General features: G+C 41.2%; 1 protein-coding gene across 3 annotated transcripts; it reads right to left on the bottom strand.

The window, feature by feature from the left end:
* Nucleotides 1-1,178: 1,178 nt before the first annotated feature.
* Nucleotides 1,179-19,655, bottom strand: zfand1 (zinc finger, AN1-type domain 1). Of its 3 annotated transcripts, none has more exons than XM_078540657.1 (8): nucleotides 19,580-19,655; nucleotides 12,848-12,890; nucleotides 12,666-12,705; nucleotides 9,374-9,498; nucleotides 9,201-9,292; nucleotides 7,935-8,053; nucleotides 4,555-4,710; nucleotides 1,179-1,535 (listed from the first exon to the last, which is right to left on the bottom strand). In XM_078540657.1, the coding sequence occupies exons 1-8, from the start codon at nucleotides 19,632-19,634 to the stop codon at nucleotides 1,365-1,367; spliced, it is 801 nt and encodes a 266-aa protein (XP_078396783.1). In that variant the 5' UTR covers nucleotides 19,635-19,655; the 3' UTR covers nucleotides 1,179-1,364. The 3 variants fall into 3 exon arrangements, with proteins under 3 accessions (XP_078396783.1, XP_078396781.1, XP_078396784.1); XM_078540655.1 differs by having other exon boundaries at nucleotides 7,929-8,053; XM_078540658.1 differs by lacking the exon at nucleotides 4,555-4,710.
* Nucleotides 19,656-19,666: the final 11 nt, after the last annotated feature.

Genomic DNA, 19,666 nt, shown 5'->3' on the forward strand with positions numbered 1-19,666 from the left:
CCTCATTAGCTGAATGGCTCCACCCAAAACCACCCTGTCACATGATTGAGACTAGAGCTGTTTGAATTACTTTAATTATACAGCTTTGGTTGCTGTTTTAACCTCAGAAAACAGGACTCCAGGCTGTAGCAGCCTGCCTGTGACCTCCGTCTCTCTCAAAGCCTGGTCCTCAAAAGAATACTGCATTTTGCCTACAGAGTGAATTAATTCCCACAATACAAGAATACTTTGCTGCATCTTCACTTGTCTTAGCCTTCAACCAAGCTCCGAGGAAAGAGACCAGGGATTGAATTTTCACCTCAGCGCGCGGGCACGCTCCCGACATGCACGAACATGAAATAGCATGCGATGATGTCAGGTGGACGTCATCACGCACTCGCGCAATATTTGAGTCAGCGGGCACACATGGGAGTCGGCAGCATGCCCGCCGATAATTAAGAGGGCTGTTAAGCCCATTAATAAATTAATTAAATCGAATTTTTCACTGCCCATTCAACCTTAAGGTTGGCTGGCATGCGAATAGGCCAAGCAGCCTTTGCTTTTTTTGTGAAACCTCATCCACAGGCGGGATGAAGTTTCCAAGAGTGATAAAAAAATTAAAAACTTCAAAAACTCATTTTTAACATGTCCTTGCTCATGTGACAGAGTCACATGAGCGGGGACATGTTTTCCTTAATTTTAAATTCTTTATTTATGAAGTTAAAAACCTTCAGCTCCCTGGGGGCAGCTTTGTGCCTTCAGGGAGCTTTCGCTGAGCGCAACCACATGCATGCGCTGATTTCCGCGCTCGCCCTCCTCCCCTCCCGCCAGCCCTACCCAGGCAGCGCTGAGCATTTCAGCACATGATTCACGCTGGCTGGCTATTAATTTGCCAGCCAGCGTGAAATCGTGGTCGGGGTCCAATTGCGGGCGGTGGACCGTTGCACAGCTGCTCCCGGGCCCACTCTCTCCCAGGATTCATGAACACTGGGTTGCTAATCCAGTACCATCATTAGTTTACTGTACCCTATAGCACAGAAGGGAAACTAAAGTGGATTTAAAAAATAGATTAAACAGATGGCAAAAATGACATATAGAAGAGATCATTTTTGAAAACACATTTTCAACTCTAAATAGAGTAAACGTTCAACATCATCTAAAATCACCCATCAAATAGGTAACAATGGCACTGAACAGAATTTTAAGGTTTCCAAATTAAATTTATTAAATTTAATTATAATCAATATGGCAATATAACAAGATTGTACTATTTACACAGGGTTTTGAGAAGGTTATAAAAAATGAAATGCATCAACAGAACAAATTTTCTTCAGAGTACTTTCCTATTAAAATAAGTGATTAGGGTGTGTTCATTTTAAAAACTGTCATTCCATGTATGAGTTTGTGCTTTCTAATTTCACACAATCATTGTCTAAATATTCAAGGATAATAATTCCTCCATTGATCAGTGGGTAGTCAGTGTTTGCTATCCACAATTCCAAAGTTTGGTCCATGGGCAATGCACTTCCTGATTCACTGTGGCACAGCCTCAGTTTCTGGGGAATAAAAGAAAAAGAAAATGAAGCAAGGATGGCAAAACATTTGTCCCATTGAAGCGTGTCCCTATGCTACATTACCTGTCTCATTATGGAAGCTATAAAAAACCCTCAATATTTCTCAATTTACTGCCTTGCTTGATTATTCCAAAACATTTCCACTGAGCAGAAATGGTTTTCTTGATAGCTGTTGTAAATTTAAGCTTCACTAATTTCCATTTGTCCTCCAGTCCTACTTTCTTAGTACACTTTGAAGTACTGTTTATCATATATACATTCATATTTTATAGATTTTAATCAGTGCTCTCTCTTAATGTACATTTTGCTGAACTACAACACACTTTAGTTTCATTAATCTTTCCATTTAGCTCAACCCCTTTCCACATGGGATCAGTCTTGTTGCTCTTTTCTACATCCTTTCTACTAAAAACATTTATTTCTTGTAAAGCCATAGCATAACTTCTTTAAACTTTTATTCTACTGTTTTCTAATGCTATGTTAGGCTGACAGAACAACTATGTCAATTACAGTGTCAAGATCACTTCCGAACTCTCCTTGCGCAAATTAAATCCTAATTTTTGTTTACCCATGTCCCATCTTACATTTATCAGTTTTAAGTTTCATTTATCATTTATCTACCTAATGGTATAACCAATTTTAATCCATTTGCAAATCTTTGCAGGATCTTTTCTCTCCACAGTTCATCATATTTTTTACTTTAAAATAACAGTAATGTTACATTGCTTCATCAAAACATTTTGGTTTTTAAACATTTATTTACTTTTGTGTCACTCTCAATGAGAAAATAGGATATGCAAACGAGTTCGAGGATGTGTTTGGTGAGCGTGTGGGGGGGGGGGGAAGAGCGCAAGTGAGAGAGAGAGGGGGGGCCGAGTGCATGTGTGTGCACGAGAAAGAGAGAGAGAGAGGAGGGGGAAGCGAGCACATGTGTGAGACAGAGGGGGGGCCGAGTGCATGTGAGCGAGTGAATGAGAGAGAGGAGCGAGCGTGTGTGAGAGAGAGAGAGAGAGAGAGAGGAGCGAGCGTGTGAGAGAGAGAGGGCCGAGCGCGTGAGAGAGAGGGAGGGCCGAGTGCGTGTGAGTGAGGGGGTGGGACGACGGGGAACAAGCACATGTGAGAGAGAGAGAGAGAGGAGGGTCCGAGCGCGTGAGAGAGAGAGAAGGAGAGAGAGAGGCGAGCGTGTGTGTGAGAGAGAGAGAGAGAAGGTGGGGGGGCGCGAGCGTGTGTTTGGGGGGGGGAGGGGGGGGGAGAAGGGGGCTGCGAGCGTTGCGGTTGTGGGGGGGGAGCTTGAGCATGTGTGAAGGGGGACCGGGGGGAGGGGAGCGTGTGGAGGGCCTGAGCACATTTGAAGGGAGGCCGCGAGCACGCGTGTGTGTGTGGGGGGGGGCTGAGCGCATGTGAGAGTGAGGGGGGGGGCGAGCGCGTGTGAGAGAGGGGTGGGGGGAGCCTCAGCACGTGTGAAGGGGGACCGAGCGCGTGTGAGGGGGGAGAAGGGGGGCCCGGCACATGTGAGGAATGGGGAGGGAGGCGTGCGCCTGTGGTGGGGGGAAGAGCGTGGAGTGGGGGGAGGGGCTGAGCACGTTTGAAGGGGGGGCCGAGCGCGTGTGGGTGGGGGGGCGCGAGCGTGTGGGCCCGAGCACGTGTGAGAGAGGGTGGGGGGGCTGCCGAGCGCGTGAGAGAGTGGGGGGGGAGCCAAGTGCGTGAGAGGTGTGGGTCCGAGCGCGTGTGGGGGGGAGGGGGAGCCGAGCGCGTGAGAGAGAAGCGGGTGGGGGGGAGAGCCAAGCGCGTGAGAGAGAGAAGGGGGGGGAAGAGAGTCGAGCGCACGAGGGAGGGGCGGCCGGGGGTGGGGGGGGGGGGGGGGGGGGGGAGCGCATTCACCCTCACCTCCACACACCAACAGGCACTCTCACAGTGGTTGAGGATGAGAGGGGGTGAGCACCCTGAGGCTGGGAGTAAGCTGGACACACACACTCATCCTTTCACACACTAATAATCGTCTTTATTTATTACTCATTTTCTTAAATTATCTATTTATTGCTGTGACTTTTTTTTTGCTCAGTAAGTTGTTTCTTTTCATACAGCATTTAAAAAAAAATCCTGTTTAATGTTGTGCCAAACCTTATCTTTCCAAAGTTTGCTCATCAGCCCCACACCCCCACCCAGAGTGTGAGAAACGTTTAAATGTGGCCGCCCACGTGAAAGGGATGGACAAGCCTGATCTAGGCCACTATTTCAGTGTTTTCTTCATCAGCCTCCTAAGTTTAACCCTTAAACTTTAGTTCATCCAAAATTCTGCTGCCTGCATCCTAACTTGCACCCAAGTCTCATTCATCCATCATCCCTGAGCCCGCTGACTTACATTGGCTTCCGGTCTGACAATTTCTCAAATTTAAAATTCTCACCCTTCTGTTCAAATCTTTCCATGGCCACACCCCCCCTTATCTGTCCAGCCCTACAAGATCTCTATTTTCCTCCAATTATGGTTTTATTAGTTCCATAATTTCCGTCACCCCTTCATTAGTGTCCATGTGCCTTTAGCAATGAAGGCTCCAAGCTCTGGAATTACCTAAATCTCTCTGCTTCTCTCTCGTCCTTCAAGATGCTTACTCCTCGACCTAATCACCTGTCCTAATATCTCCTTATGAGGTTCAACGTCATACTGAAGCATTAACAGCCAAAATAAAAGGTTGCAAGGTGATTCACAATGTTAAAAGGTCTATATAAATGCAATTTGTTGCTGTTGAAATTAACACTAAGAGGGGAATGTCATTTATAGTCATCATACTGAAATATTGTACAACTGTGTTCCAGCCACTGCACCATTTTCTATTGTTAGTTTCCTATTTGAAACTGTGGATAAACCTGAATTATCAATACTAAACAGATGAATGTATCAAATGCTGGCTAAATTATGGACATAAGCCACAAGTGAAGGCAACAATGGTACATGTATGCAGAAGGTAAAGGCAAAACCATCTTGTTTTTAATCAACTATTACCTTAGAGGCCAAAATATTGTTATCATTCCTAAGGTTCAACAGTGAAGCTGCATTATCCACCATTTTTCCAATACTCCATTTGGAACAGAAGAACATCGGTCTGCTTTTCTCTTTGTTTCCTTTTGGCAAAAAAACTTGAAAAAATACTCGCTCGTTCTGCAAACAACAACTTCAGTTCAGTGATGACTTGTGGCTATTTGTACATTTGAGAAAAATAGCTTAACTTCTGTAACTTTTCATCTGTTTCTGTTGCAGATTTACAACTAGGAATACACAGGTTTGTGAATAGATTCCTTTTGTAAAGTTTACCTTATTTGCAACAGATTTAGTGGGTAAAACACCAATAAAGTTCTAGCCTGAGAATCAAAACTATCTACTATTCACTTCACTCTCAAAACGTTTAGACTTTAGGGTGATTTTATTGAAGCAATTTAAATGATGAAAGAACTAGACTTTGTCCTTGCAGTTCAGAAGGACGAGGGATGTGTAAAAATGACCCAAACACCGAAACTAGTTGTCAGAATATTTTTCTTCTCATTAATGGACATGGACCATTGCAATATGCTGATGCAGATTCACTGTGGATATTCAAAAAGGAGTTGGACCAGTTTCTGGGGGCAAGCAGATGTTGCTGCATACAAAAGGTAGATAGGATTTAGGGTGATTAACCTTGTGGTCGCATCGCCTAGAACTTGTTTCTGAGGGTTTGAGAGGAATTTCACAATTATTTTTTCTGTGAAATGCCTTATGGTTTTTAAAAATCTTTTCTTTTTTGCATTGCCAAGATTACATGGCCGCATGGGTGGAGAGCATTGATAATTGTGATGCTTAGTTGCAACATGACTTTTTTAATTCATTCGTGGGACGTGAATTCCTTGCCAGCATTTATTACCCATCCCTAATCACCCTCAAGGCGGCAGCGGTGAGCCCACTTTGTGAACCACTAGAATCTGTGGTGAAGGTACTTAAATAGTTGGTGGGTGTGGAGTTTCAGGATTTTGACCCATTAACAATATTTCCAAATTATGATGTAATACTGAATGAGACAGGCTACGTGAACCAGCTGGTCTTTTTCTATCTGCCTTTTCGTATGTTCATATCCATGATGGCTCACATGCCCCAAGGGTTCCCTGCACTATCATCCATCTATGTTTCCAACTTAAAAGATATAGATTGTGTTAGTCTGCCCTCCCATTAGCACCAAACTCTGCTGACTCACTTCACACTGAAATCACAGAAAATGAAAAATTATGTCCAACCAAAATGATTCTATCTGTGGCTGAACTCTTAGACTTCCTGCACTTGAGACTAATCTCTTGCCACTCAGTTCCAATATATACTGTCTTAATTTACACAATTGTCCAGCTGTCACAGGAAAAGCAATTAATTAGAGAACAGCTAAACACACCTCTTCTGTAACCAATTACCTGTTACCAGCTTAAATCTGTTTACTGTTAAGAGACACCAAGAAAACAAGTTTAAGCAACTTCTAGTATTAAATAGTACAATTAAGTAAATAAAATCACAGTACAGTAAAATAAATTTTAAAATCAGTACTTGTGTCCTAAGTATTTCTACCGAGTCTAAGCTCTGGGTAAACATGCCAGTATCCCCTCAGTGAAGAATTGGTGCAATCTACCATGTCCTGGACTTCGGAAAACTGTACAATTTGGGCAAGTCCATGGCCTTCTTGCTAGTTCTGGCTAACCATTAAGGAAATGATGAAATTTTATACTCTGTACACAACACACAAGTTATCTGCTTTTCCCTTGTATGAACTACAGACTGATGTTATCAGTATCCCCAGTAGCAGCTTAAAAGGAATCTTCAGTCCAAAGATTCTGGGCTGCAGTGAGCTTTACAGCAAACAGGCTGTACAGTCCCTGCAGGCAGTATGATATGTGCATCAAGGATATGAACATATGAAAACGGTAGACTGAAAAATACCCAGGGATCTTTCGATTTCTGGATCCCCAGAGATTGGGCCCCTCTGGAAATACCTTCATGTGGACTCCATGGAAATTGCCCAGGAAATTTCAACTTCTGATGGGCAATTTCACTGCTCCCGGGTCTCTCCACTAATGTCTCCAACTGTGAGCTAGAGTCAGAGACTTAGGACAGTTTTGTGGTACTTACTTGGAAATATTAGTCCAACATCTTAGGTAATTACACAACCAAAATCACTCCCCTGACCACCCCCAGACCCAACCTGACCACCCTCCCCTGCACCCGACCTGACGCAACCACCACCCTCCCCCCCCCACCCGATCTGACGCATCCCCCCCACCCTCCAACCCCAACCTTGAGTTCCTCGAATGACACTGCATTGCACATTTCTGTGGAAGTCAAACTTAGAAGGTCCCGGTACATATACATAGCAGCGTCAACTCAGGGGAATTTTTAAGCGAAGTTGCAATCCAACCATCACTGCCTCTGCTCAGAAGATCCAGTCCCAGTTCTTCCATCTAGCCTGGCCTATTCAGTTCTACATCCTGTTTGAAGGTTATACTGCCCATGCAACATAACTGTTGCTCTTTCTTTGGCAGAACACTGCTTTCACATACATCGCACCTCTGACGAGTGTCTTTGCCTGTATACTCAGTTAGGAGCACAAGGCTCTGTCTGTGCAGTGTTGCTTACAATCCTTGCATTCTTCCTTTTCCTTTAACTAGGCCAAATACTGATGAATTCCTACAAGGATACCTGTCATTCAATGGTGCAGGAATTTGGACTCTAAAGGCGTCAAGGGGTATGGGGAGAGCGCGAGATTACAGCGTTGAGATCGAGTGTCAGCCATGATCATACTGAATGGCAGAGCAGGCTCGAAGGGCCTACTCCTGCTCCTATTTTCTGTGTTTCCTTGTTTCAAAACCAGTCACCAAAATCCCACCTACAAAGTCCTTTTACTTATTACATAGGGAATGGTAACAGAAATTTTATTTCATATAATGGGCTAATAAAGTAACATGTTTAGAAAACATCTATTGCTTCTTTAAAGGCTTTGACACTCAAATGGTGTGTTTTGGATGCTGAGATGCTATGGACATGATGAGGAACAAGGGTAATAATGTTGTCGACTAAATTAAATCACAACATCTAAAATGATACACTTCACTGCTCATTTAAATGTTATGAAACTCTCACCTATTTCTGCTGTCTGCCCAACCCACACAAAAACGTGAATGCAGAATGGTTAAGAGACCCACAGGGAAAGATCTCTGGCTATCTTAACATTCTGTCTGCACCCATTTTGAAGGCACAGTAGAAATTAAAATCAGCCTCAAGATATAATTTAAAAAATAGGAAACCCATCACAACGTGCACTACCCCGGTTAAGGGAACTTCAATGAAGATTTCACATTAAGTAGACTGACATTAACCTGTGGTATGGACTTGTCTCCAACAGCATGCAGCTTCATCTTCATAAGTGCTACTTTTGCAGCCGTTGCACTGTTCCTTGCTCCTTTTCTACCTTTCTTCAGTGGGACTGCATTCTCAGCTTTTGATTTCAAAAAATAATTTAATGCAAACGAGGCAAATGCAATATTAATAATTGTCGAGCTAACCATTTTTCCTGTCCATTCAAAATCACTAAGATTATTCTTGAGCAAATGTAACTTACTGTCACCTATCCTTGCAACAGACATATCATAAAAAAGACTTGCTTTTGCATGACCGCAGGAGTACTAATACTAATGAAGTACTTCTGAAGTGTGGTCACTGTTGTAATGCAGGGAACATGACAGCCAATTTGCACATAGCGAGCTCCCACAAACAAAAATATAATTACAGACAGATTATCTATTTTTGTGATGTTGACTGAGGGATTTAGCCTGGACACAGGGAATAACTCCCCTGTTCTTCTTTAAAATAACGTGATAGGATCTTTTATGTCCCCCCAAAGGGTAAACGAGGCCTTGGTTTAATATCTCATCCAAAAGATGAGTGACAATGAGCAATGGAGACACTCACAATGTAGCATTCATTCAGTGATTTTTATGCTTAAATCCTGGAGTGAGACTTGAACCCACAACCTGGGTCAGAGGCGAGAGTGCTACCAGCTGAAGCTGTCCATACTGTATAATTTATTAATAATAATGGTAAAGAGGGGGAACAAATAAGGCTATACTGGTGTTGATGCTTTGTGCTGCTGAGTGGTACATGAAAGATTATCTTCAACTATTCAGTCAATTAAGGATCTCAGCTAGGAGAGGTAAAATGTTTCTCCAAAATGGTAAGAAAGTGTTAATCTGCATTAATATCGCAAAAGCTGATTACAGTTCCTTTAGAAAAAGGAGTGTCTGGCCCTACCCTTTGATTAGGGATCAGCACATAAGTAAAACAATATCCACAAAATTCTAATAATTTCCTGTTCTAGTACAGGGAACACACAATTTATTATTGTAATTTTAGTTTTTAAACTAAGCTAACTTATGCTTTATGTGCATTTGATTACACTCCAAATATTAATTTATTAGTAGCCAGGTCACAATCAATAGAAAGATTATGCTAAACAAAAACAGAATTACCTGGAAAAACTCAGCAGGTCTGGCAGCATCGGCGGAGAAGAAATCAGTTAACGTTTCGAGCCTTCATGGCCCTTCGGCAAAGATTATGCTGTTTATGAAAGGGAATGCAGTACTTGCCAACAGTCTCTTTAACTACTTGCCGTGGGACAACCAAGCGTGATTTTGGCACCTCTTGTTTTTCACAATTGTGGTCTGACTGGTGCCGATGCCTGGAACAGAAACATCAACATTCTAAAGTGCAAATCTCAACCAGCACCAGTATCAAGAATTCAACCTACACAAGGACTCACCCCAGACAAAAGTTTTTCTCACAATGCAAGCAAATTACTGGCAAGAGTTCTTTTGTCTTGCAGCTTTTGTATGTACATTTGTAAGAAGAGGTTCCTTCAGATTTCACTGGTTTTCTTGAACATACCTGAAATTTGAATTGCAGACTTTAAATATTGAACTCCATCATTCTTTAGCACTCCTAAATGTTATTTGCAGATCTCTCCTTCTGTTGCTCACAGTGAATAGGTGTGTTTACAACATGTAGGTAAGAGCATTATTACCACTGATTAAATTAATAATTTTAATTTCTGTTTTGCTAAATTATATGCTGGGATTTTGTCTTTGGTGCAATGGTACATTTCATGTCTGTTAGTTTGTGAAAACTAATAATATATTTTATCAATGCATTTAATTTTTATACCTTAAAACAAAAACTACATAATATACAAAAATACATCAATTAGAGCAAGATAACTGATAAATTAGCAATACTAGGCAGAGGGAATGAGTTTAGTAGCATCAGGCTTTAGGAGCACTGGAAGATAGTTCAAAGCTTTGGGAGAACTGGAAGGAGAAATGCGGAGCTTGAAGTAGACCAGCTGGGGTTTTGCAGCATGATAAGAGATCCTTTGATCTTGCATCACTGTGGGGTCAGGGAAACTGAGGTTTGGCAGAAAAGAGATGCATTGAGAGATTTGACTCACTGGTAGTGTCCTGGTGTCTATCAGCTGTGAGGTTAAGAAGTGGGTAGTCCATATCTGGTAACATTGGTTTGTGACTTACTAAAATATATAGGCAAACGCCAAATTTGGTTCTGTATGAATATGATACTCCTTTCAAGTGTATCTCTGGAGATTGTCTCTGTCTGTCTTTGTCTCTGTCGGTCTCAGTTAAATCAGTAATTAGAGTGTTCATATGTTCCTGCTTTTTCTTTCTGCGACACAAGGGATGCTGAAAGCTGCACTTATTGCCCATCCCTATCTGCCTTGAGGTGGTAATGGTTCCTTTCAAAGGTTCCTTTCAATCTTTACAGTCCTCATGTTGATGATGCTTGCACAAAATGTATTAGTATATTGACTCAGCAACAATGCAAGAATAGAAACAAAAACAGAAAATGCTGGAAAATATCAGCAGGTCTTACAGCATCTGTGGAGAGAAAGACAGAGTTAACGTTTCTAGTCCATATGACTCTTCAGAGCTAAAGAGAAGTAAAAATGTGATGAAATTTATGCTGTTTAAGGGGGGTGGAGCAGGTGAAGCTGGATAGAAAGCCAGTGATAGGTGGAGGCAAAGGAGAGATTAACAAAGATGTCATGAACAAAAGGGCAAAGGGGTGTTAATGCTAGTGGCTAAAGGAGGTGCTGATGGTGGCATTAATGTCAGAAAGCAGAATGAGGTACTTGTCCTCACTTTTCACCCCACCAGCCTCCGCATTCAAAGGATCATCCTCCGCCATTTCTGCCAACTGCAGCATGATGCCACCACCAAACACATCTTCCCTTCACCCACCCTGTTGGCATTCCGTAGGGAATGTCCCCTCTGGGACAGCCTGGTCCATTCCTCCATCACCCCCAACACCTCATCCCCCTCCCACAGCACCTTCCCATGCAATCGCAGAAGGTGCAACACCTGCCTCTTTACCTTCTCCCTCCTCACCATCCAAGGGCCTAAACGCTCCTTTCAGGTGAAGCAGTGCTTCACTTGCACCTCCTTCAATTTGGTCTACTGCATTCGCTGCTCTCAATGCGGTCTCCTCTACATTGGAGACACCAAGCGCAGACTGGGTGACCGCTTTGCGGAACACCTTCGGTCTGTTCACAAGCATGTCCCAGACCTTCCTGTCGCCAGCTATTTCAACACACCATCCTGCTCTCATGCCCACATGTCCGTCCTTGGCCTGCTGCAATGATCCAGTGAAGCCCAACGTAAACTGGAGGAACAGCATCTCATCTTTACAGCCTCCCGGACTTAACATCGAGTTCAATAACCTCAGACCATGAACTCTCTCCTCAATCCTTTTTCAATATTCATTTTAATTTTTAAATTTTTATTTATCTACTTATTTTTATTTATCTTTATTTATTTTCATTTTTATTCATTGTTTTATCCCCACCTTTTATCCTATTTTCAAACTTTTTTCCCACCACTGTCCCCTCCCCCTACCCCACCTCCACTAGGGCCATCTGTCACTTGTTCATGTTGTTCTTTCCAGAGTGCTTACCCTTGTCCTACTATCAGATTCTGCTTTCTGACCTTAATGCCACCATCAGCACCTCCTATAGCCAGTACCATTAACACCCCTTTGTCCTTCTGTTTGTGACATCTTTATCAATCTCTCCTTTGCCTCCACCTATCGCTGGTCTTCTAACCAGCTTCACCTGCTCCACCCCCCTTAAACAGTGTAAATTTTATCACATTTTTACTTCTCTTTAGCTCTGAAGAGTCATACAGACTCGAAACATTAACTCTGTCTTTCTCTCCACAGATGCTGTTAGACCTGCTGAGTTTTTCCAGCATTTTCTGTTTTTGTTACAGATTTCCAGCATCTGCAGTATTTTGCTTTTATCTTAATGCAAGAATAGAGTTACAGGTCCAAGCCAGTGTGGCTTGGAGATTATGGTGATCACATGAGATTGCCATTTTTTCCCTGGGGAGGTGGGTGTTGTCAAAGGAACATTGGTGAGTTAACTATAATACATCCTGTAGATGGTTGTTTACACATTATAAAGAGTTTTTTTTCTCTATTTCAGTTTTCCAATTCAAATTGCCATGTTTATAAGGATAACATTACTCATGTTTCCTCCACCATTAAAGTTGCTAATTTTTGTCATATAGAACACCATAGGATATATGGCACAGAAACAGGTAATATCAAGCTAGGCGACAGAAGTTTTAAAGTGGAAATCTTTTTAATGGAAAAAATGTTTCTCACATCCTGCATTATATGTCAGCAAGTTAGAGAATAGATAATAAGCTCTCGGCTTTATAACAAATATTTGATGTAGTACACATTAGGAGATGTACAAGTGAAATTTTCCTGTTAAATCACAATGGAAAATGAGAATTAGATTTCCTAATAAAAAAAGGGACAATAAAACGTTGTAACAGAGTTAAAACAATTGCGTTCAGAAGCAAGTATTGCGAAAAATAATCGCTCAATTGTCTGGAACGTTCCAAGTGAGTCCTGCAGCACAAGACAAACCATTATTTGTGATCCATTTAAACAGGGAAAATGACCCATCTAAAAGTCCATATTATTTTTTTAAAAGGCATAAAGTACTACATGCACATGTTTTATCTGCAAAAACTCACCCCAGAACAATGATGAGCATCTTTACTTCTATGTTCAAGGCTAAAGAAAAGAAAGAATATATGTGGTATACCAAATGCAATACTTAAAAAGAGTTTGCAAGGAGTAAAAGAAATTATGTTATACATATAGAGCTTGTTTTCCTAGTAAGAATTGTAGCTTATTTCGATGAATAATACTGTACCAGTAAATTCCTGAACACCCATCACAAACAAATGGCAGAAAATCTGAAAAAGGGGAGAATGCTAGTTAGTTTAACAAAACTGAGCAATTTTGATAGCATATTTGTTATTCATTCAAAATTACTTTAGTGCTTGCCAGGAATGACTATTTGACAATTATACTGATGAGAAAAATAAAGTTAGTTCTCCAAGTTCAAAATGGACCCACAAATATTACCATAAGGTTAATGATCATTTAATAACATATAATTAGTCTGATTTTGGCATCAAATTACCAGTAAACAAATTTAATAAACATACTTTATAAATTTATAGTCTTGTAGACAAATATATATTCTTGCCTGGATCGTATGTATGCACAGAAATGCAGACAAAAGTACACCACTGCATTCCTATCTGGTATTGGAGTTTCTACTAGTGTGGTGATATTTAGATGGTAATTTCCCCTCACTACCTGGGACTTGCATCATTTTTTTAAACTGCTTATTAAAATCAAATATAATCTAGCAGGAGGGATACAGGATTATTGGAGAAGCTACGAGAGGGACAGCTCATCTCGACCTGGCATTTGTAAAGAGCTCAAAGCACAAAAAAAGTAACTTGTGGCATCCCTGAGGTCATCAACCACAAAATGATTAGTTTTCACTTAATGAAAACACTATGAACTTTTCTGAATTACTTTTTCCTCCAAATAATCACAGGGAAATAATGAGCAACAACATCATCCCCAATCACAGTAAAAACGAATGAATTCAGTATAAAAGATGGAAGTTTCTAACAAGGTAAAAGGGCTTAAAAAATTATTATGGTCAGACAATTATTTATCTAAATGCTAAAGGAGACTAGGGAGGAGATTTGTGAGCCATTGACAATACGAAGGAGTCATTCAACATGAGGGAAAACAATATTCCAGTAGAAACAGACCAAAGTAGCAACCAGATTCAAAATGGCCAACAGCCTCAAGCAGCTATAGAAACACGGGAATTTATTTCAATTGTGCGTAAATTAAATTATTGCACAGATTTCATTAATTAGCAGTGATCAACATAGGTTCAGAAGGGGATTGAGGATGTAACATCCCAAAAGGATTATGGTAATCTCAACCAAAGTGCTGCATCTAGACTTCCAGAAGGAATCTGATAAAATTTTGCATGAAAAGGTATTAATTAAATTTCAAACTGTAGGGATTCTGGCTGAATCTTGGGTTATGGATTATAAAAATTAGCTGAAGGGTAGAAAATAACAGGAACTCAGGAGTTAACACTGACCAGGTGGTAAGAGTACTGAATGAGGTGTCCCAAGGATTATTGTTTAGACCACTACTATATCTAATTTACATCAATGACTTAGACTTAGAAATGCAACAAAAATTAGTCAATATAATAGAAGCAAAATACTGCCGATCTAAAATAAAAACAGAAAACTCAGCAGTTCTGGCAGCATCTGTGGAGAGAGAAACAGGGTTAACATTTCGAATTAACACACTTCCCGAGAAGAGTAAGATTGGACTTGAAACATTAACTCTGTTTCACTCTCCACAGATGCTGCCAGAACTGCTGAGTTTTTCCAGCACTTCCTGTTTTTATTATAAATTAGTCAAAATTGCAGACAATACCAAACTAGGAGGAGCAGAGGAATTAGAGGAGCCAGCATAGAAATTATAAAATAAGCTGGTTAAAAAAATTGTAAATAGTCACAATGTCAAATGAAGTTTAATAAGTGCAGATGCAGGGTACCATGCATTGAAAGTAAAACGGGCAACACAAATAATCACTAGTTTTTAGGAACAGGAGTAGGCTATTCAGCCCTTCAAGCCTGCTCCGCCATTCAATTAGATTACGGCTGATCATCCATCTGCCTTGAAATCATTAGAGTCCCAAAATCTATCAATTTCTGTCTTGAACATGCTCAATGATTGAGCTTCCACAGTCCTCTGGGGTAGAGAATTCCAAAAATTCATCGCCCTCTGAGTAAAGAAATTCCTCCTCATCTCAGTCCTGAATGGCCAGTCCTTTATTCTGAGATTATGTCCTTTGGTTCTAGACTCACCAATCAAGGTAAGCAACCTATCTACATCTACCCTATCACGTAAGAATTTTGTACGTTTCAATTAGATCACCTCTCATTCTTCAAAAACCTGGAAAATACAGGCCCAGTTTCCTAAATCTCTCCTCTTAAGAGGATCCTGCCATCCCACGGGTTAGTTTGGTGAACCTCCGTTGCACTCCCTTCATGGAACATACATCCTTCCTTAGATAAGTAGATCAAAACTGTACACAAAACTCTAGGTGCAGTCTCACCAAGGCTCTGTACAATTGCAGCAAGATATTTTTACTCCTGTACTCAAATCTCCTTGTGATGAAGACCAACTAACCATTTGCCTTCCTAATTGCTTGCTGCACCTGCATGCTAACTTTTAGTGACTCTTGAATAAGGTCCCTTTGAACATCAACACTTTCCAACCTCTCACCATTTAAGAAACATTCTACCTTTCTGTTTTTTCTACCAAAGTGGATAACTTCACACTCATTCACATCATATTCTATCTGCCATGTTCTTGCCTGTTTACTTAGCCTGTACAAGTCCCCTTGAAACCCCCTCACATCCTCCTCACAACTTACATTCCCATCTAGTTTTGTGTCACCAGCAAATTTGGAAATATTACAATTGGTCCCCACATCCAAGTCATTTATATAGATTGTGAACAGCTGTGGTCCAAGCACTGATCCTTGTGGTACCCCACCAGTAACAGCCTGCTATCCTGAGAATGACCCATTTATTCCCGCTCTGTTTTCTGTTTGTTAACCAATTCTCAAACCATAGCAGTATATTGCCCCCAATCCCATGTGCTCTAATTTTGTTTACATCCACCTGTGTGGGACCTTAAAGAAAGCCTTCTGAAAATCCAAATACACCACATCCACTGGTTCTCCTTTATCTGTGCTACAAGTAATATCCTCAAAAAAACTTCAACAGATTGTTAGACATGATTTCCCTTTCATAAATCCATGTTGACTCTGCTCAATCATATCATTATTTTCTAAGTATCTAGTTATCACATCCTTTTGTAAATAGATTCTAACAATTTCCCTACTACTGACATCAAACTAACAAGTCTGTAGTTCTCAGTTTTCTCCCTCCCTTCTTAAATAGCAGGGTTATGTTTGCTACTTTCCAGTCTGCAGGAACCTTTCCAGAATCCATAGAATTTTGAAAGATAACCACCAATGCATCTGCTATCTCTATAGCCACCTCCTTCAGGACTCCGGAATGTAGCTCATCAGGTTCAGGGGATTTATCAAACTTCAAGCCAATTAATTTTGAGTGCAACCTCTTTATTAATACTAAATTCTTTCAGTTCCTCATTTTCACAAGTCACTTGGTTTCCTAGGAGATTTTCTGTATTTTCCTTCTTGAAGACAGACAAAATAATTGTTTAGTTTCTCCACCATTTCCCTATCCTCCATTATAAATTCTCCTGTCTCCACCTTAATGGGCCCACATTTGACTTTGCTAATCTTTTCATCTTCACATACCTAAAGAAGTTTTTACACTCTGCCTTTAGGTTTCTCGCGAACTTGCATTCATATTCTCTTTTCCCTTTCTTTATCAGTTTCTTGGTTATCCTTTGCTGGATTTTAAATTGCTCCCAATCCTTCAGTTTACCATCTTTCCTGATAAACTTATAAGCCATTTCCTTTGACCTAACTTCTTTTGTTAGCCACAGTTGGTTCACCTTTCCTGTTGGGTTTTTGTGTCTTAGAGGGATGTATTTTTTATAGACCATGTAATACTTCTTCAAATACTAGCCATTTCCTGTCTACTGTGAAATTTTTAGTGCATTTTCCCAATCCACCATAGCCAACTTGCCCCTCATACCTTCACAGTTTTCCTTGTTCAGATTTTAAACCCTAGTTTCAGAATGAACTACATCACTTTCAGACTTAATGTAAAACACCATCATATTATGGTCACTATTTCCTTAAGGCTTCTTTACAGCAAGGTTATTAATTAACCCTTTCTCATTACATAACAGTAAATATAAAATAGCCCAATCCCTAGTCGGTTCTTCAACGTATTTGTCCAGAAAACCACCTCATACACACACCAGGAATTCATCATCCATAATATTAGTGCCAATTAGGTTTACCCAGTCTATATGTGAATTGAAGTCACCCATTATTACTGTATTGCCCATGTTACATGTAGCTCTTGAGAATGATTGAGAATGTGCCTAACATTACCACTACCTTTGATGGCTTATAAACAACTGCCACTAATGTTTGCTGCTCCTTGCTGTTTCTTAGCTCCTTCCAAACTGATTATACATCTTGATCCTTCGATCTAAAATCCTCTTTCACTCATGTAGTGACCTCGTCCCTTGTTAACAGCATTACCCCACCTCTTTTCCTTTTTGCCTGTCCTTCCTAAATGACGAATATCCTTGAACATTCAGTCAGCCTGTAACGGCAATTAAATCATACCCATTTATCTCTATTTGAGCCTTCAAATCAACTACCTTATGGCAAATGCTGTGTGTATTTTGATAGAATGCCCTTAACTTTGTCTTTTAACGTTATTCCACATTCTGATCCTATTTGATGCTCACCTTCGCTTCATCTGCATTCTAATTTTGCTTACTACTTTTCCACTTCCTAATACCAGTTTTGCTTCCCTCCAACCTGAATTCTCTCTCAGGTTCCCATCCTGCTGCCAATCTAGTTTAAACTCTCCCCAACAGCACTAGCAAATTTCCCTGTGAGGATGTTAGTCCCAGTCCTGTTAAGGTGCAACCTGTACTAAGTCCCACCTGCCCCAGAACCAATCCCAAATCCAAAATCTGATGCCCTCCCTCCTACACCAATTCTCCAGCCACGTGTTCAATTGCTGAATCCTCCTATTACTACGCTCACTAGCACGTGGCATTGGGAGTAATCCTGTGATTACTACTTTTGAGATCCTGCTTTTTAAATTTTTTTCATAACTCCCCAAAATTTGCTTTCAGGCCCTCATCCCTCTTCCTATCTATGTGGTTAGTACCAATGTGGACCACGACCTCTGGCTGTTCACCCTTCCCCAAAAGAATGTCCTGCAGCCACTCTGTGACATCCTCGACCCTGGCACCAGGGAGGCAACACATCACTCTGGTGTCACATCTACAGCCACAGAAACGTCTCTATGTTCCTCTAACGAATTCCCCATCACTGTTGCTCTTCCACTCTTCTTTCTCCATTCTGAGCAGCTGAGCCACCCATGGTGTCATGGACTTGGCTCATGCTCCACTCCTGAGGAGCCATTGCCCTCACCAGTATCCAAAATGGAAAACTGGTTAACGAGTCAGACTGATTCAGGGGTCGCCTGCGCTACCTGTCTGGCAATCACCCATTCACTCTCTACTTCCAAGCTCCTAACCTGCTGTGTGACCACCTCCCTAAGCATGCTATTCACGTAGTTCTCTGCCTCACAGATGCACCACAGTGACTCGAGCCACGCGTGGAGTTCCAAAACCTGGAGCCAAAGCTTCGGTATCCAGTGACTTGTCCTGCAGATGTGTTTGTCCAGGACACGTGGCGCATCCATGACTTCCCGCATGCCACAAGAGGCACATTCCACTCGGCTGAGCTGCCCTGCTGTGCTTTAACTTTACAAACTATTTATTACAGAATAAGCAGAATAACCTACCAGTTACTCACCAATCAGCTTCTTCCCTTGTAACAAAGGAAGAATCTGAAAAAGGTAGAAAAAGAAAAGGAGCATCTCCTTTGCCTAACTCTCTCACTCACCACACTCCCAACTGCTGACTCTATGAAGTTTTGAAATAGCTAAGGGTAAAGCTGAAAAACACCTAGGAGTCTTTAAAAATAAAATACTTCATCTGTTGTAGGGTATCAGTTCAGTTCAGTAGGTCTGAAGAAGTCTTCGTAGTCATGGATTAACTGTAAGACTTTATTGACTCTTAGAACTATTTACAAAAACACATAAATGGTACAAGCTAGGAGCTATCTCCATGCTCACTGGCTCTGTCCAATACTGGATTGACTGGGTGTGGATTACGTGTGGGCAGTACTGTACTCAGTCCCACATTAACCCTATATGTGCCATACCTTTATACTACATAATCAATCTGGTGTAGCAATCAACAAACCAATAAAATGTTGAAACTTCATGGGCAAAGTTGATCAGGCCATAGTTTGAGCACCAATCACTGTAGGCAGTGCAGCAAATTGGGCTTTAAGCCTAGAAGGGGCATCCAACAGCTGGTGTTATAGAAATACGCAAGATTGTAAACGAAAGGACAAAACTGGAAAACTACCTTAAATTATGAAACAAAAACAAAAATAGCTGGAAAAACTCAGCAGGTCTGACAGTATCTGCGGAGAGGAACACAGTTAACGAGTCCGCATGACTCTTCATCAGTACTTTAAATTATGACCGAGTGAACCGACTTCCAGATAAAACATTGAAGGTGAAAGCCCTGAAATAATTAAGGGCATAATACCCACATTGGAGTTCAGAGAGTGCTCATTAAACTCATTCCGGTGGATGAGATTTAATAGACTCCCTCAGCCCTAATCATCTTCACACTCCTGGCAGAACAATGAGTGATATTCATCTACTTCGAGGAGAACGGACTTCAGCTTAAGACAATTAAAGAAAATTCCCATCACAGTTTTTTAAATGACACAGTAAAACTTTGCTGGGCGTTGTTTGCAACGCCCCACCCAGGTTCCTACCTAACTGTCGACAATGTTGCACCTCACATTGTTGCCCGACCTCCAACTCCGCCATTTTACCTTCGGCCCCGCCCCCTTGGCTGAGTG

This window comes from Cetorhinus maximus, chromosome 4 (assembly GCF_964194155.1).
Source record: "Cetorhinus maximus chromosome 4, sCetMax3.hap1.1, whole genome shotgun sequence".
Classification (NCBI taxonomy): domain Eukaryota; kingdom Metazoa; phylum Chordata; class Chondrichthyes; order Lamniformes; family Cetorhinidae; genus Cetorhinus; species Cetorhinus maximus.

Coding starts and splice junctions, on each gene's coding strand:
- zfand1 (XM_078540655.1), bottom strand. CDS start 19,634: ATGGCGGAGTTGGAGGTCGGGCAACAATGTGAGGTGCAACATTGTCGA. Junction 9,499..12,665: donor ATGCTCATCATTGTTCTGGG/GTGAGTTTTTGC, acceptor TTCAAATTTCAG/GTATGTTCAAGAAAACCAGT. Junction 4,711..7,928: donor AGTCCATACCACAGGTTAAT/GTCAGTCTACTT, acceptor TGTTGTTTGCAG/AACGAGCGAGTATTTTTTCA.